At 50.5% G+C, this 24,637-nt stretch overlaps 2 protein-coding genes across 2 annotated transcripts; both read left to right on the top strand.

The window, feature by feature from the left end:
- Window positions 1–83: 83 nt before the first annotated feature.
- On the top strand, window positions 84–19,027 carry PIGU (phosphatidylinositol glycan anchor biosynthesis class U). Its single transcript, XM_041490476.1, has 12 exons — window positions 84–258; window positions 1,870–1,934; window positions 3,237–3,296; window positions 4,186–4,248; window positions 5,503–5,612; window positions 7,286–7,386; window positions 9,284–9,381; window positions 11,186–11,340; window positions 11,858–12,001; window positions 12,782–12,906; window positions 14,627–14,769; window positions 17,491–19,027. Exons 1-12 carry the CDS (start codon window positions 129–131, stop codon window positions 17,602–17,604), a joined length of 1,308 nt encoding a protein of 435 aa, XP_041346410.1. The 5' UTR covers window positions 84–128; the 3' UTR covers window positions 17,605–19,027.
- A 2,240-nt stretch (window positions 19,028–21,267) lies between these two features.
- Window positions 21,268–24,255, top strand: TLDC2 (TBC/LysM-associated domain containing 2). The gene is made up of 6 exons (XM_041490504.1): window positions 21,268–21,300; window positions 22,075–22,230; window positions 22,644–22,796; window positions 22,947–23,042; window positions 23,645–23,718; window positions 24,120–24,255. Exons 1-6 carry the CDS (start codon window positions 21,268–21,270, stop codon window positions 24,253–24,255), a joined length of 648 nt encoding a protein of 215 aa, XP_041346438.1.
- The last annotated feature ends 382 nt before the right edge of the window (window positions 24,256–24,637 follow it).

Here is a 24,637-nt window from a genome sequence, read left to right as displayed (position 1 = left end):
GCTGGGAAGTGGCGGTGCGCGGGCTGCTGGGATATGTAGTCTGCCCGGGCGGGTCTGTTCATTGACGGCGTGCTTCCCGGCACCGCCCGGGAACTACAGCCGGCGGCAGCGGCGGAGCGCGGGCCGGGATGGCGGCCCCCTTGGTGCTGGTGGTGCTGGCGGCCGTGACGGTGCGCGCCGCGCTCTACCGCTCCAGCCTCGCCGTCTTCATCGCCGAGCGGGTCGAGGTGGCGTCCCCGCTAAACGCCTGGAAGCGAGGTGAGGCCCGGCGAGCCCGGGCCGGGGCGCTGCTGGCCGGGCCGAGCCCCGCGGGGGCGGCGCGGAGGAGCCAGGGCGGCGGGACCCCCGAGCCGGGCGGGCCGGCCTGACCCCGGCCGGGCGGCGGGCTAGAACCGGCCCCGCGGAGAGGGCGCCCGGCTGCGCCCCGGGCAGGGCCGGGCCGTGCTCGCCCGGGCCCGAACCAGAGCTGCAGGAAAGGGCCCTGAGCAGCTGTGCCGGGAGGAGCCCGTGGGAGGGGTGCTCGGCAGCTCCGGGGGGCGGGAGGGCCGCGCGGCTGGAGACAGAGGCCGGGGCTGGAGCCGGGCGTGCACAGCTGGCCGGGGACACCGGTGGTGTCACACACGTACACAAACCCGCCAGCACAGAGCGCGTGGCTCCATCGGCCTCGGCCGGGCCCGCTCCGCTGTCCCTGCACGGCACCGTGTCGCGGCGAGAGTCACTGCACGGGCCCTGCTTCACTTCCCTTGGCAGCTGGTGTCCCCACACGTTATCGGCGATTCAAATTCTCTTCTGAACGCTGAGTGAGGTCCTGGGTAATCGGGGCTTTTCAGTGGTGGTCAGCTGTGTATCATCTGAGCCTTAGGAACCTTAATTTACTTTGAAGACATCCCTCTGGTATCCAGTTATTATGCAGGTAAAATTATTTGCAATTTTGGGGTGGAAAAGTGCAGCCAAAAGTAATAAAGATCAAAAGTACAAGTGTATTTGATGACCTGAGGCCTCTGCTCCACTGTACATAGCACTTGATGCTTCCTGTGCTGTTGAATCTAAGTACCACCTTAGAGCATCAAGGTAGGTATCCAGATAGTAAAGAAGGAAAGTGGGATCATCTTTGGAGAGTCTGGGCTGTCACCATACAAGAAGTTGGTGGCAGTCAGAATCTATTTCTAATAGATTTCTGTTTCTAACTGAAATATTTCTGTATCGCTGAACTGAGCACCTCTCGTGTTTTCCTGCAGTGTCCTGCTTGTTCCCTTGGAACAAAAGGGCCGTTTCCCTTAGCTTCTTTCACTGCATACTGCTCAGTCCAGGGAACCTGTGTGCTCAGGAGGGTGGAGATTCCATGGAAAGGCACACACATGCATTGCAGGGCAAGCTGTAACTCCATGAGTTTCAACAAGAGATAAAGCTTTTAGCTCTGCCTGGCAATATGTGTTCATTTCTGTTCTTCCCTCGTGATTTGGGATGTTTGAGGCCTCTCTACATCTAATGAGGCAAAACAATTCAAGTTCCATATTATGTTGTGGCTGTCCTCTTGAAATTAAGTATTTCTCCAGCATAGATGCCATGTGTCACTTAATGGGAGGAGATACTGTGCATATGATTTATATAGAGTTAAGTGCAAAAGATTTCATCTAGAACATTTTTAGCTGAAACAAATAAATAGGTGATGAGTGCCCATGCCGGAACGTGCACAGAGCTGGGGTGAATCTGTGCTGGCTGGCTGTTGGCTCTGGGAGGTATGGTTTCACCCATTCTATGGGTGATATTCTTAGAGTGTCAGTGTTTTGAAAACTGCAGTTTTACCCTCACGGGATCTCTCACTTCCCACATTACAGGGTTCTAATGCAGGTGTTTTGTCTGTTTCAGTCGTCGAAGGATTAGCTCTGCTGGATTTAGGGGTCTCGCCATACTCTGGAGCTATTTTTCATGAGGTTGGTTGGTTTGCATGCTGGGTTTTAAGTGTGATATTTCAGTGGCAGGGGTCTTAGTTTGGCTGCTGAGGGCCTGGAGAAGGCTGGGGGCCTGTTTTGTCCCAAAGACAAAAAAGACTGCAGAGAACCTGAAGTTGTGTGGTTTGTCAGAGCAGTGGTTACGCAGTGACCAGCACGAGGAAATCCAGATAATCCCAGTGAATTCCCGTGCAGGGGCGGGCGCTGTCATATTTGTTACTGCATAAAGAAACTCTGAGACAGGGGGCTCTGTAATAAGTCAGGTACTGTTCACATCCAGCTGTTCCTGCCAGCACAAGCTGGAGCAGGGACAGTGTCACTGTGAGTCTGATAGGATTTACAGGGTATCGGCACCTGGAGTCTCTGCATTTGCAGAAATTCTGATACTAGCACAAGCATGCAGTTTATTTATTCCTCATCTTGAAATCACCTTATTCCCACAAAAGCACTTAAGCACCTGTGGGGTTTTGTGCCTTTGAATGCCCTTACTGACGTGAGGATACACTCACGCATTGTGTCACCTGGGGTGAAGCAGAGACTTGGTATCCTCTGAAAACTGGATTATTTTCAATAAATTCTATTTCTTTAGACAGAATTTCTCCCAGACTGAAATATTTCCCCATGCTTATTTAGACCATCACATTATTTTTAAACTTTTTAAAAAGAAATTTATTTTCTCACAGTGGAGGCTGAATTTGCAGCATGTAAATACAGTCCTTCCAGACTAAGCTTTTGTGTGATGGGAGTAGTTCAGAAACATACTTTTCCTCTTACCTTAAAAGGGAAATACTCTAGAAGTAAGAGGATGATAGGATTGTAACCCTACAGCTTTATGTTTTTAACATACTTTCTTCTTTATGCATTATAAAAGACACATCTAAACAGCAGGGGAACCAGCTATATAGGAAATCTTTCAAAAGTACCTGCAGACAATCTGAAAAATAATGTTCTATAAAAAAAATTACTTTCTAAGGGTGGTCTTTGTATGCTTTCTATTGTAAGTCTACCACTATTGTAGTAGAATTGAAAAGTTGGAGTAGAATACAATATTCAGAGTTGATGGTGTCTTTTATAAAGTGCATTGAGGACTTTGCAAGGAAAAAGACCAGTAAGTGTGCTTGAATTAATCACTTCGCTCTGAAATACCAGTGTTGGAGTATAGACCAAAGAAAATTGCCTTTGGCAGCATCTAGTAGAACTGAACAACTCTGGTAGCTTGTCTCATCAAATCACCAGTATTTTATCTGACAGCATTTGATATGGATTTCCCTTTTGTTCTTTCAGACCCCGCTGATAATCTATCTCTTTCACTTCCTAATTGAATATGCTGAACTGGTATTCATGGTAAGTGCTCATGGAAAGCTTTTCCTGAAAGGTTCCATTCAGGGAAATGCTGAGTGTGACTTTCTTTTTTCAGTCCTTCAGCCTCCCTGTAGCTCAAATTCCTGCTGAGCTCAGTTAATTAGAAAGGCAGCTTTGCCTGCACAAGGCCACATTCAGGCTTTTCCTTTCTTGTACATATTCCTTGTTTTTTGTGAGTTCTTGCTTAGGTAAGTATCCCCACACTTAGGAAGGTGTCATTTTATTTCAGATTTCAAATGTTGTCTCCCACAGGTAACAAAATACTGTGTCCCCCCAGCCTAATGCCTACGCTGCTGTTTCTGTCTGCCAAACCCCGGGCGTGCAAGGAGCACAAATGGCTTCATCCCCCAAATCTCTCTTGTAAATTGTTCTCAGAGTTCTTCTGCACAATTCAGGACAGAGGTGCTGTAGCTGGCTGCACACAGCACCCAGTGGAGCCTCTGTGCCCAGGTCCCTGCCAGGCAGGGCTTGTTCAGAGCCAGTGCCATGTGCCCTGTGCTGCTGCCTGGGCAGTCCGGGGCAGCTCAAGGAGCTGTTGTGCTACCAGCCGGGCACTGCCCTAGTGTTGCTGTGCTCTCGCTACACCAGTGGTTCTCTCTATTACTCTCATGTGCTGCCCTCCATGAACAATTTCTTTCCTCTTAATTCCCCATTCTCTTGTTTTGTGAATATAAATATTTTTGTACAGCTCATGTCTTCAAGGTGAAGTGGTGTGTGAGAGCACTGTACAAGTCAGCCTTTCAGGATTTTTAAAGTTTGTGTTTTGTTCCCCTGATCTGAGTCAGATCAGAGCTCCTGTTAAATGCTGACCAATATATTTTTCTCTGTTTGTTTGTTTTGCTTACAATCAGTCTGTCCCTTGCTTTTTTAGATAACTGATGTGCTAACTGCTGTTGCCCTTTACTTGGCAATCCAGGACTTCAACAAAGTTGTGGTAAGCTGACTTCCCAGTGCTGCTGGTCCTCTTCTCTCAGCAAATATAATTATCTTGGGCCAAAGAAAAGATGTGCCAGAGGATGTGGTGTCACGTTGTTGTTGCAGTAAATCTGGTCATATTTTAATGATAAACAAACAGGACTGAATGTGGAAGACAGCTGAGGCATTTTAAATTCTGTTGTGGCACTGTCACAGTGTCTGTAGCTACACACCGAGTGGTGATCGCAGCACTGTACAATCTTCTCCAGCCTGGGTGTTACACCTTGGAGAGGGTTTCTTTGCACACGAGCATGAGGTAAAGCACAGACTAGAAATTTGTAAAGGAAGGAGTGAAACCTTCCAGCTGTTCTCAGGTGAGCATTTCATTATGTGAAAGTCTGACATCAAATACCGCTCACTCCCTTCAAATTCCAAGGATGTGTATTTGGAGGTGAGTGATTCCTCCCAGCTCTCAAAGAACATTTTGCGTAAGCAGTGCTGTGCTCTTTGCAGTTCCAGAGGGGTGGGGATTAGGTATCAACATCAGCAGGGGACTACATTTTCTACAGCATCTCTGTGGTATCCCACCAGGCTATGAGCTTGTTCCTTGTCCTCTGACTTTGAGGTTAAGGAAATAACCCGGGATAGAACTGCAGGCATGTGAGAATTGCACACATGAGTTACTTCAGTTGTTGAGAATTTACTGCTAGCATCTCTGTCCTTCTGTCTCACCATAACCTAATTCAGTAAGTTCATATTTCAGGTTTCTCTCTTGTCTCCATAGAGAGCCTCCTAAAACAAAAGAGATTGAAGAGAGATTTGTCACAGAAGTATCCATCTTTAAAACAACAAAGACTGCATGGGGTTTGGGTTTTCAGGGGCTTGTTTGTTGAACAGTGAATTTATAGAGTTAGCTTTTCATTAGAGATCCAGAGAGGTGTTAGGAAGATTGAGTATTGGACTCTAGTGTGGTGAATTCACTGGTAGCTGTGTCAAGACATAGACACAGGTAATTAAGGAAGTTTAAACAGGTAGAAATTATCTGTTTCGTCCTGACTGTCACTTCAGTTTTTAAGTATTTGGGGAAAGATAGGGGTTTTTTGTTCTCTACAACTCCTCACATAAGTTCTAGCTCACACCAGGGGCTTGGATGTGTTCTACAGTAATAGAAACCCCAGGTAACTGGCTGAGTAATATGAAGTAGAATTACAGAAGTAGTACAAAATAATGGCTTTCCTGTTCTGACAGTCTTTGATCATTCTCCCTTGTTCAGTTCAAAAAGCAGAAGCTCCTAATAGAACTGGATAAATATGCACCAGATGTGGCTGAACTCATCCAGACACCCATGGAGATGCACTACATCCCCCTCAAGGTAGCACTGTTGTAAGTATTGCTCCTGTAGGCTGCAGTGGGCTGCTTTGGTTCCTCAGCTCCCTTTGGGGTTTATTTGTCTCATTTGGGCCTTCAAAAACTGTCAAAAGTTGGTTTTCTTTCCTGCAAAAATTTTTAATTTCCTGTTGGCCCTGAATACTCAGTTTGAATGTGAAACTCAGATGCATTTACATGTGCTTGTTGTCAGCAAGTAAATTCACTCAGGCCCTTTGAGATGGGCTCAGCAGCAAGGTCATTATCTGGGTAGCAAGAATGTTGAGTCAGCACAGATCGCATTCCCATTTATGTTGCCTGTATGATAATCACATTTGATATCAAAATTGATCCAATGCCTTCCAAATGGTGTCTTTTCAGAAAAGTTAGGAGAATTTTTCAGCAGCTGGACAAAATATCTGAATGTGTGCTGAATATCACAACTTGAATATCCCAAATTTCACCCTTTGAACATCCCAAATTGCTTATAACAGTTAAAAGATATTTTCATGTTGTTATTTTATTAATTTCATCCCTTGGTATTCTTCTGTATACTAAACATTTTTTTTTTATTTCAGAAGGCTTCAATTAAACTAATACACAAGCAAGGTGCCTACTGTTACAGATTTTTTAAATTGTATTTTGACACAAAGAAATTATCCAAATTGATCTGTATCAGAGAGAATTCTCCATTAGATAAATTGCCATTTTTTCTTATTTTCATATGAATTTTTTTAAATGGCACAGTCCCCAACACCAGGAGGGTAAAGTGGGTAAATTGCAGACTGTTTTGCACATTGCCACAGCAAAGTTGGCATTAAATTGTACCTGTACTGCTGTAGGCTGCCTTCTGGAAGCACTGACAAAGATAGACTGGGACTTAGAGACATAGGAAAATATAAAGAGAGAATTAGGAAATCATCAGCCCTGTCTACTGACTCTTAGTTATTGGCAAGGCTGATCAGTACATTGTCATACTTATTGTATTGGTAGTCCTCCAAACCTTTTTCTTTGTTCTGAACCTACTTAAATGAGATTATTGTAATTCTTGTTTCCAAAAGGAGCTGGCATGCTTGCTAGCTGAAGTGTGTCTGAATTCTGGAACGTAAAGTCATTAAGAGTTTTTCTGTAATTCCAGTTAAAATGTGCCAGTCTTGCATAGCTGGCTGGTTTTGTGCTCAGATAGTGCCATAGTGAAGGTAAAGGCTTGCTCTGCCACGGCAGGAGACTGGTTAGGTTGTGGGAAAATCTGCTTATTTCTCAGATTTCTTGTTTTCTCCTCATCATGTTTCTCCTTATTCCTCCTCAGAAGTAGTAGGTGTGAGTAGCAGAAAAAGTTTCCTTTGGACCAAATAATCCTAGATCTGACTGAATAAATGTATAATGCTTTTGCAAAGCAAGAAACATTTTTGGTAGTCATTTTCTAGGCCAGAACTTGCATTTTGGACATCTTCCCAATGTCTCATTTCTGTAGCGGGCTCCCTGTGGCCCCTGTGTCCAAGTCTGCAATCCAGAGGTCTGGTTTTTGCTTCAGATTGAAGAACCTGTTCAGCTGAATTAATTTGCTGATGAGAGGATCCCATCAAATGTAAATAAACAAAAAGAAACGGCAAAGTGCATCTTTTTTTTCTTCGAACATCTCTCTAATTAGACGCTCCTTTGGATGTAACCTCAGCTTTGCTCTTTTTCAGCTACCTGTTAAACCCCTACACTGTGATGTCTTGTGTGGCAAAGTCCACCTGCGCCATCAACAACTCTGTCATTGCATTCTTCATTTTAGCTACAATAAAAGGTAACACTGTGAAGAAAAAAGGGTTCTTTATGACTTTTTAGAAAGATAGAAATGTACCAAAAAATAAATCCAGGGGCGACTTTACAGATAGGATTGCTACAAAGATCTCAGTGAAACTTGGCACAAACAGGACTGAAACAAGGTCAAAGTTCTACATGAATCCAAAGACTTTATAGTCAAATGAAAACTTACTTTCACCTCAGTGTACCCAAGTTTACATTGAAAACTGACTCCTTTTCCTGCTTGTCTTCGAATAGTTCTCTCTTCAGGAAGAAACACATCTGTGTGTTGCAGAGCAGAAGAGCTCTGTTGCTCTTCTTTTGTATGTGAATATGCACTTAAATGTCATACACAATTTATTTTCAAAGCTTATCCTAGAACTTCTATTCAAAAGCAGGCATTTGCCTGCAGCTATTATTTGGCTTTCACTCGCACTTGTAAACATGGTTTGAAATGAACTAATTAAGCTTTGGGGAAGCAGAAGCAGCAACCAAAGACCCAAACCAGCCCAGTGGAGAAGATTATGCCAGAATCACTGTTTCATTCATTTTCTACATAATGCCAGCTTTCTGTTTCTTTTGACTCCCCAGTGCTAACATCTTTTAGCCTATGTGATTTGTAATAGTCATCTAAGTTTTAAGGAGTTCTCTACTGGATCACAGGAAAGGTTGGTCTGATCTTTGGTCTCCAGCAGGGCCTAGACTGATATAGGTAGATTTTATCTAAAGAAAGTTTTCCTATAATTATTGGCTAATTGAGTCAGGAGGTGTTTTAATTTAAAACCATTTGTAATAGCAAACAAGTGGGGTCTCTGTAGTTAAACTGATTTTTTACTGTTCACTGGTACCCTGAGACCGAAAGTTTGGTCATAGACAAAACTGTCTCGTGGTTTGTCCCTGACTGGGAGTGTGGCATTCTGGAGTTTAAGTGGGCAAAGAGGATATCAGGTTATGGCTGTGATTTCTAGGAATCACTTATTTAGATCTGTGCAGAACTGAACACTGGATAAAATACAGGATAGGGAGGTTTCTGTCAGGAGAGTGTAGTTGAAGAGAGGAGAGGCTCATCACCAGGTAACCCTCTATTTTCCCTTTCAAAGGAGGAAGCAGAGAGGAGCTCTCTGAGGGCTCTTGCTGTGTGATTTTTACAGAGGACTTCCTCTGAGTCTGTAGCTATAACCAGGCTACTGCACTGGGTGCTTGCATTTTTTATTGTTTAACCTGAGATCTTTTGGACATTATTTCTGTTATTGGCTGAGAATATTTCTGTTGTTGGTTGAGAAATGTGAGTGCTCAACACTGAGACACCTCAAATAAAGCTGCCTCAATAAAGACATGTATACTTACAAAATCACTTGGAAAAGCTGTGCCAATCCTTTCTGTGCCTCAGTTTTGGTGTCAGTAAAGCAGAGCTAATGCTACTCCGCTCCTTCAGTGCAGACTTTGCTTGCTCTCTTGCACACAGCTTTGCTGAGGCTGCAACACATTCTGGTGAGGAGGTTATCCAGCAAGCCCAGTGTGGCAGTTCTTACATACAGATATGACTGAAGTAAATGCATTCCCATGCATTAACAGCAGCCTGCATGGGTTTTATATAGAATCTGAATATGAATATATTTATATGAATATATGAATCTCTTTCTGTGTGAGTGACAGGAGATATAAACCAGCCAGTGGTTCGTTCTTACTGCTCATTATGGCTATGAAGTAATTCTCCATTCAAAATGTCATTAACAAGAGGACACCCTGCAGGATACATTCTGCTAAAAACTCCTTTAAGTGGTGTCCTGATACTTGTGAATCCCCTGCAGAGGGTTATGAGTTTCTTCCCATTTGGACTTCTGTCTGTATGGCTGTTTATACTAAAAGTTCCTTATAAACTTTTTTTTTCTTTGCAGGTAGTGCCTTCCTCAGTGCTGTGTTCCTGGCCTTAGCAACATACCAGTCACTCTACCCTCTCACCCTGTTTGCTCCAGCACTGCTTTACCTTCTACAGGTAGGTGATTTCTAACTCTTGGCACCTGTTGTCTTCATGTAGCTGTGCAGGGACAGTCCTGGGGAGGGGAGTCAGACAAGTGCAGAATTTCAGAAAAAGTGACTCTCCTCAAGCCATGGCAAGTTTGAACCCTGAATGGGAATGCCTGTGCTTGGAGAGAAGAGAGCAGGAAGTCTGCACAGCTGCCTGGTGTTTAGCTTGCCCAAAATAAGTGCTCTTCTTTGTGTTGTGTGAGCAGCAATGAGGAGCTCAGACCCAGAGAAGTTAAAAAATGCTGGTTTGGGTTTTAATGGCAAAAGGCATGTTCTGGAAAGAGGCTGGTTGTCCTTTCTCTCTCTCCATTAGCAAGACCCTGAATCCCACCAGGGCTGCCCTTGCTAATTTTATCCTGCTTTGGCAGCAAGGTGAGGCTGTGATGCCAGCAGAGGCTCAGGTCACTTCACAGATCACTTTGTGATAATCTTTAGTATTTTAAATACTTAAAATTCTGAATGCTGCTGCTGTGCATTTCACCAGTCTTTTTGTTACTTCTGATGGTGGTGTTTATAGCTTATCTTTACTTCATTAGCCTGTTCTCAAATCTCTGAGCTTCCAGACAGAATGGGAGTCAGTTCTAATTCATTTTCTTGCTCTGACATGAATATATCTTTTTTTCCAGAAACTTTATTGTTATTAGTCTTTAGAGGCAAAGAACTGTGGAGTCAGTATTGCTTTTTCAGTTTGATAAATTTTAGGAGAATTTATATCTTTAATATTTTGGGTCTCTTAACTCTAGTCAAAGTAAACTGGGAGTGAAGTGCAAGCATTGTACTTTGAATTCACAAATACAACACAAACACAATAAGTGCTTTGATATGTGATTGCCTAATTTGCAACTTTTAAAGGCAGTCATGCCAGTGTGTGTCCGTTTATCTAAATTTGTAAATGAACTTTCCTGCTTTCTTTGTACAGAATTAAATCAATTTTCTCCTGCTCTTTTCAATCTGTCCTGCCAAAATTTTTGGTAATGTTGCTTACATTGTCCCAGCAAGTGACATTAAACCCACTACAACTGAGAAAACCAGAGCCCAGAGCAGCCAGGGCAAGTTCTCTACACATCTCTTGTCGCTGCAAACCCCAGGGCCAAATGGAAAAGCCACATCACTGACCTGGAGCTGCAGAATGCTGAGTGGTTCCCAAAGGTGTTGGCCCCTGCGTGTATTTCTCTGTACACAGGCAGTCAGGGGACCTGACTGGGGACTGAGATATCCCTGTCATGTTACAAGGACATGTGGCAGTGGTAGGACTTTGTCTGAGGAAGCCACCTTTCAGAGGGGCTCCTTTTTGCTTAGGAACTCAGTGGATGTCCTCTTGCCCTGATTTCAGCAGAGCAGGAGTGCCAGGCCGGGTGGTGGTGCCACAGGGTGGGGGTTCTGGAGCAGGGATTTCGGTCACCCCCTGCAGTGGGGTCGTGCAGGACAAGACAGGCACCAGTGCAGTATTGCAAACATCTGAGGTACCAGTGCAGCTGTGAGGAGGGGTGTAAATCTTTCACCTCTTTGTATGCTCACATGAGGGACTCACTGCAAGCAGAAATTACCAGCTTTGCTACTGTATTGTCAAACACAGCTCTGAGAGTGCATGCATTGTGTGACTTAATTGGCCAGAGTGAAGAGCAACAAGCAAATTGTGCTTGAAAGCTGCTCCTTCAAATGCCATAGTGCCAGTGTTTGATGCTTTCTTTCATCAATTTAAAATGAAGTTATGAACACTCAGGCTTTCTTGTGGCTCTCCCCCTGATGAGGTGCTTCTGTTTCTCTTTCAGCGCCAGTTCATACCTATCAAACTGAAAAGCAAAAGTTTCTGGCTCTACACCATGCAGTATGCATCTCTGTACCTGTGCAGCCTGGTGGTGATCATCTGTCTCTCCTTCTTCCTACTCAACTCCTGGGATTTTATCCCATCTGTTTATGGGTTTATGTAAGTATAAAGATTCTTACTGATGGTTTTCTGTCTGGCCCTCCCCTGCCACCCAGATTGTTTCTTGCCCATCACACCCAGGTGTGTGCTTGACCCGGGAAGTGTGTGCTCTGTGATTTACTGGCAATGCAATACAAGAAAGAATATGTGGAGGAAAGCAGCCATTAGCCAGCTCCAACTTCTGTTAAATAAATAATAGCAAAAATTAAAGACAGGAGCTGTTTTCCACTGAGTGATTGGAAATGGATTTGGTTGTTGAGCTACTATGGCTGTGAAATATTCCTCTCTGGAGAAATGTCTGCTTGAGAATGGTTTAAATTCTACTGTGACATCAGGAAAGATTCCTCAGCAGAATTTCAACCTGCTCTCTGTGTTTTCATCCATTCGGTTCTCTTTCATGGATTTACAATTTAGGACCTACATCCAGTAGCACACAATGATTAATTAATGCAACAGAAGCAGGGCAGGGAAGAGCAGCCATTAAAAAATTCACCACTGCTTTCTTTTCAAATTTCAGCATTTCTGTTCCAGACCTGACACCCAATATTGGCCTTTTCTGGTACTTCTTTGCAGAGATGTTTGAACACTTCAGTCTTTTCTTTGTATGTGTGTTTCAAATCAATGTGTTCTTCTACACCATTCCCTTGGCAATAAAGTTAAAGTAAGTATGAATGTGTTTCTCTACCACTTTTTTTTTTTTTTTTTTACTCTTAAGTTATCCAGTGGATGCTTCTAAAGCTGAAGTTGGATGTCTTGACCTACAAGCCTGAAAAATATTTTTAAGAGGGCTTATCCTCCTCATTTCCCATAGTTTCAGCTCTTCAGTTTCAGTTCCTCTTCAATAGAGTGTCTTGGTCTCTGCTCTGGAACTCTGTGTTGCAAGCATCGGCAGAGGCAGCAGAAGTGGAGGCTGTAGAAGTGCCAGCATAAGGCACTGTAGTCAGAAAGCAAGAACTGGCTGGAACTTCCAGCTCTTCATTGTCAGAAAAAATGTGGAAACTTGAGGACTTTTCTATCTGACTTCATTTACTTCTTTCTGATAAAAACACCCATTAACCTGGATTCTCTGTGAGCTTGCCCTTTGGCTTGCCTTAGTTGTACCAGAGGAATAACTGTGGGCTTTGGGCTTCTCCAAATTACCATCAGAGGGCAGGTGCTAATTGCTTCTGGTGAATAAGGCAGGGCTGGGAAGCACAGTGCAGGTGTAAATGTTCATTGAGCTTGCTGGGTGAGGGCTGTGGCAGATGTGCCTCCCCTGACCCTGCTGCTCTGCAGGGCAGCTCCATCCACCCCATCCAGCATTTGGAGCCTAGTCTGGAGACAACAGGGCTGCAGGAGCCTCTTTGAGCTTCTCCTGCAGCACATCTGTGCCCTTGCTGATATTAATTTGCAGTTTCCAGAGGCCCTACTGCATCCTCTTAGCCTTTGTTTACCTTTCCAGGGAACACCCTGTGTTCTTCCTGTTTGTCCAGCTCGCCATCATTTCTATCTTCAAGTCCTATCCCACCGTGGGAGACGTTGCACTGTACATGGCCTTCCTTCCAGTCTGGAGCCACCTTTACAGATGTAAGTTCTTTATGCTTGATTATTATTTATCTGGAACAGAAAAGGGCCTGCCAAATAATTAAATGGTCACCACTAAACCAAACCAGACCCAAGTTCATAGGCTCTCGTGGCCTCCATGGGGTGTCTAGAAGGAAGGCTGGATTTTGGAGGTTTTTTCCTCTGGTGATACAGTCCCTAACATGTCTTTAGGATTTGGGTTGAAATTGGTCAAGGAGGGCATTTTCACTTGTACCTTATCTTCCCCCTCTCTCCAACTTGTTCTGAAGATTATCTTTTTTTATAAGAACCTTTTGCAGTCCTGCATCCTCCAGATGCTTCACTCCCATTTAAGGCTGTGTAATTTGAACAGTGCTCCTCCATTTGGTGAGTCCCCCAGCCCTAAAGTGCTGAATCTTGCAGTTGTGCTTTCTTTTGTATCTGCTTGTTTGCTTAGAGTGAAAGTAACTGAGTTACTCCAAGCAGTTGTCCAGACTTTCTTAAATGCTTCAAAAAGACCCTCTTTATCTCCTGAAATCACAGAGAGCTTCCTGTGGATTCTCAGGCTCAGTCTATAGAACCTGTTTCCATGGGGAGATTTGGAAGTGTTGTGTTTTTCCAGCGTTTCTTACTTAAGCCAACTGCTTTGACCAACCCTGCCAGGCTGTCCAGGCCTTTCACTGCAGCCTTCTCCAAGCCAGGCCGGGTGTGTTCATGGACAGCTCACCTGCCTGTTGTAGGAGACACAATCAGGAGACCTGGAGACCATCTGCTCTGTGGGTTTCAGACTCAGGAGAGCTGAGACCAGCAGCTGTGATCAAATAGGGCAGGAGTCCCCAGGCTGGCCCTGAGCACATCACAGCTGTAGCAGGGAGAGGGACAATCATCTGTCACAGGCTCCTACCCACAGTGTGTGAACAGACCTACTGAACAAGAAATCTAAAATAGGTGGGAAGAGGTTGGGATGCGACAATGCTCCCAAAACATCATCTGCCCTCAGCTGCAGGGTGATGGGCATGGGCTGAGCTGCAGCCAAGCACAGCAGCCTGAGTGTCAGGATGGATTACAGCACTGCTACCGAAGGACAGGCATAAGCACTTCACAGAAAACAAAACCTCTCCTGGCCTGGTAGTTCCCAGCTGTTTTAGACAAAGTTGTGCTTGGTTTTTGTCCACCTGACACATACTCAGGCAGACTGCTGGATTCTTGCACCTCCCCATGTCATGTGTATGTCAGTGCATTTGGCCTGTATGAGTTTCTTCCTTTTATGGTACTTTCGTTTCTTTGCCAGCTCCCAAGAAAATATCTTTTCCTGTAACTCACAGATTGATTTTTTTCCTTTGTCATTAGCTTGATGAGGCAAGGGATTAAACTGCTCTGCTTTCCAAACTGGGGTGTTGCTGGCAAGGCCCCTTTTGCAGGCTGCTGGTTACTGTGGTGTAGATACCAAAAAGCCAAAGTCATCCATGAAAGAGTGTTTGGAAGCAGGATCTAGAAGGAAAGAGCTACAAATGGGGATTTCACACTGCAACAAAGGCAGAGGTATTTATTTTGAAGGGAAGTATAGTGGATTTCTTATAACCACTATCCAGGAAGTTACTAAAGCAACCTGTGGAAGGTTATTGGAGGAAAGTATGTCTTGGCAAGTGCCTCTGACCCCCTGCACACCCTAAATACCATTGCTGGTTGTGTGACCATGACTGCTCAGTAATACATCATTTTAACAGCTGGTTTTCTTTTACAGTCCTCCGGAACATCTTCATCCTGTCATGTGTGCTCATTTTCTGCTCCTTCCTGTTCCCTGTTCTGTGGCATCTATGGATTTATGCAGGAAGTGCCAACTCCAATTTTTATTATGCCATCACGTTGACTTTCAACATAGGGCAGGTCAGTAGAGTGAGGCAAATGAAGCTGCCTCAGCAGACAGCTGGATGGGGTGGCCTGTCAGGAGCTGTGAATCCTTCAGGATGGGGCTAGCTCTCTGCATCCTGTGTGGTCCTGCACAGCAGCTTCCTGGCTCTCCTCCTGGATTCTGCCTGTTCCTCAACCCCTGGCACAAAAATGGGAAAGAGCTCCTGTGGTGTGAGCTGTGGTTTAACAATCCAACCCAGCTGACTGCAGGTTCTGTGCTGTGTTGCTGATGGCCAACGAAAAGCATCCCTGTATGGCAGGACCAAGCACAAGTGAATGGAGAAGGGGAGCTAAGGGGAAATGGAAAGACCTCAGGGCAGTAGCAGTGGGGCCAGAAAACAGACAAATGAGACCTGCCCATGCTCAAGGACATGGCACCAGTTTTTCTGAGACATGGCAGCATGTGCAGGGTCCTGATGATGCCAGGACTTGCCCTCCCTGCCTTTCCTGAAGCCATTCTGGATACATAACTTCCACTGGCCTTAGGGAAAGCAGGGCTTAGCACCCTTGAAGGGTGGAATTCAGTGTACACAGGTGCTACAACCTTTTGTAAGTCCTTTCTCTTCTCTGTGCTGCTTGTCATGTACCTGAGCCCTGGGGCAGTTTGACGTGTGGGTGAGCAGAACGTTCATTTCATGTTAAAGTTGCCTTTAGTTTGAATGTGCCTCAGCCATTTATGCTTGTCTGCTTCTCCTAAAGCCAGGGGAACACTTCCACCTTGGCAAAAAATCACCTACTTTTACCCTTGATTAATGGGGAAAACACTGATTTGGTAAAACCAAAAGAGACTGCACAGGTTGAGAGGGAGAATAGAGATTCTGCTAAGAGGGGCTGATAGGAAACTGGGAGTGGTTCATTACAGGTCCTGCTATGGAATGAAAGGAATAGTAAAACTTTAACTAGAAATAGCAGGTGTTGATATTCTAAGAGGGTTTTATTTCCTGCCTGAGAAAGTCATAGCAGAATCCTGCAAGGTCTTGTGCTCTGTGAAAGGCAGACAGCAAGTCTCTGGTCTGATTTCCTTGTGAGAAAGCCCGAGCCCTCATCCCCACCTCAGCTTTCTTTTCCCATTTAGATATCTGCAGAGAAGCTTAGTTAAAGGTAAAATCACCTGCACTGACAGAGCCTGTCAGCAGTGCAGCAAAGCAAGCACATCATAGCTGTTTGGGCTGACCCTCTCCCTGGGTCTGTTCTCCTTCACACTTTCTTCCCTGACCTCAGCAGTCTGCAGCCCTGTTTCTCTTTCCCCTGCTCTCCACCTGATCCTCCATCCCCTCCTGTCCTGCCACTGAGCCTCTGCAGCAGCTGCTGTGTTTTTCTGTGCTGTATTGCACAGTAACCCAGGCAGGCTCTGACTGTCCCTCCCTCTGTGCCCTTAGCACTGCCGTGTACTTCAGGTGACATAGTGCCAAAGGGATGCTTTAAGTGGCATCTGCATGCTAGGACACGAGGACAATAACTACCAGCTCGGCCTGGCACTGAAAAGGTTTTCCACTCTAGTTACCTGCTTCTGTTTCCAGATGGAGGAGGGCAGCAGTCCTGCAGGAAGGTCACGCTGCAAGAGGCTAAGTGACAAATGGCACTACTGAGCCAGCAGGTCCCTGTCACAGCCCAGTCTGCCCCAGCAGTGGCAGCTTCCCAGGGTTGCAGCTTTAGACTTTCTACTGTCACCTATTATTGCCATCTCAAGGCCCCCAGGCGTGGGAACAGTCCCACCATGTGCCTCACTACAGCCAAATGTGTCCTGGCTCAGGGCAGAGTGGCTGGAAAGGCCCTGGGGGTGCTGCTCAACAGCAGCTGAACAAGAGCCTGGTGTGCCCAGGTGGGCAAGAGGCCAGTGACACCTGGCCTGTACCAGCCATGGTGTGGCAGCAGGACCAGGGCAGCGACTGTCCCCTGTGCTGGGCACTGGTGAGGCACCTCAGGTGTCGTGTCCACTTCTGGGCATATCTGTTCAGGAAGGACATTACAGGGCTGGAACATGTCCAGAGAAGGGAACTGAGCCCCAGCAGCACTGAGTGAGCTGGGGGTGCTCAGTCTGGAGAAAAGGAGGCTCAGCAGGGACCTTCTCACTCTGCAACTCCAAGAGGAGGGTGCAGCTGGGGGGATCAGTCCCAGGGAGCAGGGACAGGATGGGAGGAAACGGCCTCAAGCTGTGCCAGGGGAGGTCCAGGTTGGACATTAGGAGGAATTTCTTCACAGATGTGGTCAGGCATTGGAAGGGGCTGCCCAGGGAGGTGTCCGGGGAATGCCTGGATATGGCACTCAGTGCTCTAGGCTGGGTGACACGGTGGGGGATCAGCCAAAGGTTGGACTTGGTGATCTCAGAGGTCTTTTCCAGTTAAAATGACCCTGTGATTCTGGGACAACACTAAGATAGATAGATAGATAGATAGATAGATAGATAGAAGGAGTCCTGTGGGTGCAGCTGAGATGCCTGTGCAGCTGTGCCACAGCTGGACCTGCTATTGTCATACATTTTGGCCAGTTTATGGAGCTACTGTATGTGAGTCTCCCTTGGCTTAATATGGCGAGGGGATGGACAAGGTGTCTCAAGGTCACAGTGACTCCTCCAGCATCATGTGCTGAACAGCCCAGGAGCTGCTTAACCCCCGACAGGGTCTGTCACCAGCACATGTCCCTCTTTATTCCTTGCTCTGAAGCACCACTGATGTGTCTGAACATCTCACTCCACAGATCCTGCTCATCTCGGATTATTTCTATGCCTTCCTCCGGCGGGAGTACTACCTCACTCACGGGCTGCACCTGACGAGGCAGGATGGGACAGAGGCCATGCTGGTTTTGAAATAAGGACTGTACCACCATTTCCTGGGACATGGGCCACTCCGAGGAACATGCAAAGCTTGGGGTACATGGGGTGGGTGGGGAAGGTTCCCTGAATGAGGTCTGACTTTGGGAATGATACCTACTGGAAGAAAGGGTAGAGGTTATGGGAATAACCCCCTGAGCTGCAGGCTCAGCACAGACTGTCATAGCTGCAGTTCCTCCCCCTCAGCTGTGCTTTTCACTTCGACCTCAGCCATCAGCTCTGGCCAGTCCAGCAAGAGCAGGAGTGTCTGAGCTAAACCCAGGCCTGGAGTTCAGACCATGAACTGTTTTCCACCACTGCTTCTTGGAGATGTTTGCTTCTCCAGGGATCTTCCCCTCACTGCTTTGACCAGTAACGCTCCTGCTTGGCACAAGGCAGTCTCTGGGTACCTGGTGCCCCAGTCCTGGCTGCAGATTCCATTTCTTGGTGGTTCTGCTGTTGAGGGATCTGGAAGAATCCCATGTGCTCAGTCATAGTGGGTGCTGTGAAAGGGTTGGGTAACCAAGGATGATGATCTTGGACGACAGCTGGAGCTGCTGCCACACCTGGTAACCTCAGCGCTCAAACACAAGTAGGAACCAGAACTGGGATGGGATGAAGAGCAAGGTGGGTACCAGGTAACTGCTCTATCCCCTTGGAGCAACACAGCCATGCCAGGCACTGCACAGAGGCGTTGCAGGTCTCAGAGGGAATACTACTGAGGAGATGGACTCCCACTGCTCCCAGTTTCTGTTGGGTGACAAAGCCTGGCAGTGCTGGGCTCACACTGTGCTGCTGTGATCACTAGGGGCAGCAGCTGGGACCAGGAGGTGTCACAATCTCCCTGTAAGGCCCCAGACCAAATCCAGGAGGCATCTCAGCCACTGCTGTTAGGGAGTTGTTCCACAGCTGCTTATCACTACTGGATGTGCACTTGTCTGTGTCACCCCTGTGCCCGTCAGTGCGGGGCTCAAGGCTGTGCACGGGGGCTCCCTTCAATCAGCTCCCCTGGTCCCCCCCACTCCTCTCTGTACTCAGACCTGCTCACCTTGGAGTTGCTGCTGCTGCTGCCCCCTGAATGTGACACTCTGGGGTGAAGCCACCAGCTCTGCTGGCTGTGTGGTGGCACTGAGATGCAGTGACCAGAGTGTGACAGCCGCCTCCGGCATCGCCACTGCTCCCACGGGACAGCCGAAAGCTTGGGAATGTGACATGGAAACCAAACTGCACCTGGTGCCGAGCAGCTGGATGTGCCCAGGCAGGTGTGCAAAGAGATCTTTCTTTCCGGACAATTCAAACTTTTGCCTTACTGCACTTCTGTCCGCGCTTTGGGGGTGGAGCCGCGCCCGGCCTGGGCCGAGCCCGGCGGGAGCCTCCGGCCGGCGGGGGCACGGCCGGGGCGAAATAAACTGTGTGAGTTTTGGACACCTCGTGTGCTCTGGCTGTGGGGGCTGCAGGGTGAGGGTGGTGTGGGGGGCACTGAGTCCCAGGGAGGGGCTGGGAGGGGAGCTGAAAGCAAGCACGGGTTGGGGGGAAACAAGTGACAAAAATGAAACAGATCTGTGGGGTGGGCTGAAGCAGCCCGGCTTTAGGGCAGGGCCCGGTCCTGTGCAGCAGCTGCATTTGTTCCTGGAGCTGTGCCCACTCTCAGCCCCCTGGGCTGGGTCCGTCTGGGTATCCTGAAGGAGCAAGTCCCAAATTTGGACTTAAGCAGTCCTGAGGAAGGTGGTGGGATCAGGGCCAGGGGAAGGACAAGGAGCATGGTCAAGGGTAGGGAAAAGGAAAGGTCAGAGGTAGGGGCAGGGAGAAGGGGTAAAAGGGTAAAAGGACAGGGCAGGGGAGGCACAGCATCAAGGACAGGGACAGAATCAGGGCAAGGGGTATGGAAGGGTGGGGCCAGGAGCAGAGATGGGGCAGGGACAGGGATTGCCATGCTAAGGCAGCTCAGGCAGGGACAGGGAGCCCTGTCCAGGGTCCCAGAGGAAGTTTTTGGGGCCACCAGAACTGCCTAGTCCCCAGCAAGTGTTGCCAGTGACTGAATGCCAGGCACCAGGAACCCCCAAACTCCCACTGCTATCTAAGGCTGGTGGGGACAACACAGCAGACACCCACCAGGGCTGCAGTGAGCCTGCTGTGGAGATGAGCAACGACCCAAAAAGGCCTGCAGTGGGCCCAGGGCCAGGCATCAAGGCCATCGTGCCACCAGGCAAGGCATACAGGAAGTCCTGACCTGGCATAAATGGAGCACTGTTGCACTTGGACCCACAGGCTCGCAGCCAGGCTGGGTGGTTTGGGGGTGTCATCAGTGAGAACGGGCTGCACCGGGGCACTGCACCTCTTCCCTGGTCTGCAGGGGCTTCTCCAGAGGCACCTGAGGCTGGCAGCTCCCTCAGCCAGTGATTCCCTCCCTCAGCTGCCAGCCCCACGCTGGGTCCCTCAGCGTGAGGGTCATTTGCCACCAGGGCCTCCTGTACTGGATTTGTGTGTCCAGGTTTTGGTAGTGGGGTGGCTGGAGGAGTGGCTTCAGTGAGAAGCTGCCAGAAACTTCCCGCTGTGTCTGGCAGAGCCAACTACAGATGGCTCCGGATGGAGCCACTGCTGGCCAAGGCCCAGCCCAGCACAAATGATGCCTCGAGGATCAGGGATTTAAGTAGAAGAAAAAAGTTACTGCACAGACATAATTGCACTCAGAGAAGAGCAGAATGAAAATGAGAGGAACAGTCCTGCACACACCCAGGGCCAAGCAGGGCAGGAGGAGGGGCTGGAGCTGCTTCAGGAGCTGGAGCTGAGATTCCCCTGGGATTCGGTAGGGGAAGCCCATGGGGAGGCAGCTGTGACCTTGCAGCCCATGGAGGGCCCGGGGGTGCAGAGATCCACGTGCAGCCTCTGGAGGAGCCCACACCAGAGCAGGGGAAGGACTCCAACTCCTTTCCCTGAGCAACAGCAGAAAAAACAGGTGATGAGCTGATCATAACCCCTATTCCACATCTCCCTGCACTTCTGGAGGGGTGGAGGCAAAGCTGGGAAGGAGGGAGGTGTGGGGAAGGTGTTTTTAAGGTCTTATTTTACTTCTCATTATCCTGCTCGGATTTTGTTAGTAATAAATTCAGTCAATATCTCTAATTCAAGTCTGTTTTGCCCTGAAAGTATTTGATGAGGGAATGCACCCAGTCCTTAACTCATGAACCTTTTGCTGTATTTTCTCAGCCCTGCCCAGCTGTGGAGGGCAGTAAGAGAGGCTTTGGCAGGTGCCTGGTGTCCAGCCAGGGTCACCCCACCTCACAGGTGTTGGCAGTTGCCACAACCATTGCAACAGTTGTGTTGCAAAGAGCAACTCCGCACAACCTGTCCCGGCGGTGCCAAAACAAGGGAAGTCCCTGGCCTCGGGGTTCTCTGCTTGGTTCCAGGTGAGAGCGGGGGTGCGAAAGAGGTGACAGCCACCGGCCACCACGCACCTGTCTGGAGGGGGCTGCCTGCCCACGCACGCCAGCACCGTGTAGGGGGGACACGTTCTGGACCCCACAAGCCGGGGCAGAGCGCTGCATCCGCACCCACCCTGCCACGCACCGATGGCCAGGGAGGGGCCGGCGCGGCTGAACATTAACCCCGGGACGGCGTCCAGGGCTCCCTGGCGGCGCAGTCCCAGTACCCCAGAAACACCTGCAATGAGGGGGCTCCGATGCGGCTACCAGCTCCTGGTAGGTCCATCGTGGGAGGGTCCCGCATGGCAGTGGGCAATGAGCTCCGGGGCAGCGCTGGGAGGCACCCACCAGGCTGGATACGGGGCTGGACAGGCAGAGGGGGCTGCCCGGGGAAGAAGGAGGGTCTGGGGGGGTGCGGGGGGTGATGGGCACACGCGGGACCTGCAGCCCGCTGCCTCCCGAGGATCCAGACACCCCGGGGGCAGATCTGCGCCCCGGGGCCGCACTCGCTCATCCCTCTCGCCCCCTCAGGATGCTGGGCGGGGAATTGCTGCCCACCCGCCCTTGGGCACGGGCTGCAGCCACAGCCATCCTGAACACGTGGCTGGCTGAGACGCTTGTCACTAGCGGCCACCGGGACCGCGGCACATCCCCGACCTCTTCCGCGCTGCGGGGTCAGCCTGGCCGTGAGCAAAGAGGGAAAAGGCAGGGCTTCACCCCTTCTACGGGGGCCGCAGCTGTAGAAGCCTTCCTTGCCTTCTCTTCCTCCTCCTCCTCCACCGCTTCCTCCCCCTTGAAATTCCGTCTGCAGCGGTGGCACGGCCTGGCGGGGTGCCAAGGCACGGCACGGCACGGCATGGCGCCTGGGCTGTCGGGAGCAGCACGCAGCCGGGAGCTGGGCTGTAGGCTCAGCCTGGTGCCCATTCCCGTGGACTTGGGGCCCCTTCTCCCAGCCCCTGGACAGAGGATGGGAGACACCCCACGCTGGGCGGGTTCGGGAGCTGCTGCTCCCTCAGGCCCGCAGGGATGCTCATCTCCTGCTGCCCCCAGCCCGACCAGGACGAGGAGCTGCCCATGGGATGCGAGGACCCAGCTGGAGAGGGGCAGCGGGGCTGGGAGGGAGCCCCGGCAGCAGCCGAGGAGGAATCGTGCAGGCTGGTGCTGAGCACACCCAGCAGCATCCTGCGGGACAGGGAGATCGAGGAGGTGAGGCACCCCCGCCTGCACAGGGACCCCACCCTCCCGCTCGTCTGCCCGTACCCACAGCCGTGACCACTGTCCTACCAGGAACGGTCCACTGTGAGGCCAGAGGCGTGGCATTCTCCTCTGCCTGGGGACGGTCACCTCTGTCACCTCTTGGGGGGCAGGATGCTTGGGGAGCCATCTCAGAAGGGTTTGCAGGGTGAGGACGCTTTGGGAATGTGTTGAAGGGGAGGGTGTTTGGAAGCATCTCTCGGAAGGATGCTCAGGTGGGTATCTTGGGAGGCTGCTTGGAGGGATGATGTGTGGATGATGTGTAGTCCTCCTCTCGGGAGGACTCTCAATGAGATCTCAGGTTTGTGCCGGGGCAGGGGAGGATGTTCAGCCGGTCAGCACCGACTGAGGCCACTGTGCCCCAGCTGAGCCTCCAGCTGCCCCCGCGGCTGACGCAGCAGCCCTGGCACCTGCTCTACTCCACCGGGCGGGACGGCTTCAGCCTGCGGACGCTGTACCGGAGCGGGGCCCGGCCGGACTCCCCGGCCCTGCTGCTCATCAGGGACACGGAGGCGCAGGTACGGCCGTGCCCTCCCCAGCCGCGGGAGCTGGGGCCCGTGTCGCACGGAGCTCGGGCACCTCCTCGCTCGCTTGGCAGGACGGAGACACGTCCCGGCGCTGGGAGCCCCTCTGAACGCCGCCCCGTGACTCTCCCCTTTCTTCCCCAGGCTTTCGGTGCCTTCTCCGCCAGTGCCATTCGCAGCAGCAGCGGCTTCTACGGCACGGGGGAGACCTTCCTCTTCTCCTTCTGCCCCGAGCTGAAGGTGCGGCTGCAGGCTGCCAGCCGTGGGGCACCCCGGGGCGGGGCTGGCCGTGTCCCGAGTGCCGGGCCATGCCTGGGGGTCCCCGCGGTGCGGGGTGGATCTGGGGTGACGGGGCTGCGCTTGGCCAGACGTGGGGACAGCAGCCGGGGGACCCTGCTGGCAGCAGCCCCCAGGTTTGTCCAGGGCCGCGGGGAGAAGGCGAATCACAGGCGCTGTGTATCAATCACAGGAGGGAAGCTCAAGGAAGGGGACCCTGCCCAGCTGAGTGTCACCGGGTTCCCTCCACGTGGCAGGGCGGTCGCGGCCCAGCTCTAGGCTGGCAGAATGTGGAGGCAGCCGTGCCTGGCACCGCTGCGGGGCTGTGCGTGTGATGGGGCGTTAGTGGCGGCAGCTGTGCCCTGGCAAGGCCCACAGACCTGTTGGCAGGGATGGATCCGAGCCACAGGCTCGGCCAGGTCTCCTGGAGACGCGGAACACGGAGGTGCCCGAGCAGAGCCAGCTTGGCTCAGCAGCCCCCAGCTGGTCCTCGCAGGACAGGGACAGGAAGGGGGTAGGAACACTGCCCCAGCCCGCGGTCCCCTCTGTGTGCTGTCCCCATGCAGGTGTTCAGGTGGACGGGCAAGAACGACTTCTTCCTGAAAGGGGATGTGAATCTGCTGATGGTCGGTGGGGGCAGGTAGGAACTGCACCGGCAACTTCCGCGGCTCAGACGGCCACCAGCCCCAATGGCCGTCAGAGCCATCACAGGAAGCCAGGCTGCCCTACAGGGCTGGGTCCAAGCACGTGGTGATGGTTTGAGCCCCAAAACACTGGCATCGGCTGCCCAGCAGCACCGGGCTTTTCATTCCCTAACCCTGCTGCCTGCTGGAAGGGCTGCCGGTTCCCAGCCCCTTCCCGGCCCGCTCCCTGCCTGCAGGCGCGGTGCCAGACCCGGGCCAGCTGCTTGTCCCGTCTCATGTCCGTTTTGGGGAACAGAGCGAGGACGGGAGGTGGCTGCTCGCCCGGGAGGTGGCGTGGGAGGTCTCCAGCCATGAAGGAGGCAGGTCGCAGCTGACCGTGCTCTTGGCACATTCGCAGCGGAAGGTTTGGGCTGTGGCTGGATGGGGACCTGCACCACGGGGGCAGCCACCCCTGCGAGACTTTCGACAACGAGACCCTCTCACACCGGGAGGAGTTCTGCATCCAGGATCTGGAAATGTGGGGTCTGGCCTGACCCCAACAAAGACACCCAAGGAAAAGATGCTGGAGAGAGGATTCTTTGGACTGATGTCTCAAGCACAGCTGTTCCCTGACAGCACCCGCAGAGCCTGCGGGATGCTACCAGCCTCACCCCCTCCTCCTTTCACCTGTTCCCAAAAATATCCCGATTTCATGGGGAAAGAACAGCCGGTGGGGGCAGTGTGATTGGAAAAAACAGCAGTGGGGTCTCAGGCCTGCAGCACTGCTGCCGTGTGGCTGGGGAGTCCAGAGTGTGCATGGGCTCACAATGGCATAGCACAACTAACCCTAAACCTAACTACTCCTAGCCCCAAGCCTAACCCCAAAGCCAACCCCAAACCACCTGGGTGGGATGAGGCAGAGCTGCCCCAGGAGGA

The sequence above is a fragment of the Pyrgilauda ruficollis genome, unplaced genomic scaffold (genome assembly GCF_017590135.1).
Source record: "Pyrgilauda ruficollis isolate IOZ18807 unplaced genomic scaffold, ASM1759013v1 scaffold123, whole genome shotgun sequence".
Classification (NCBI taxonomy): domain Eukaryota; kingdom Metazoa; phylum Chordata; class Aves; order Passeriformes; family Passeridae; genus Pyrgilauda; species Pyrgilauda ruficollis.
Note: the sequence above shows the minus strand (reverse complement) of the source record. Positions and strands in the feature narration are given on the sequence as shown.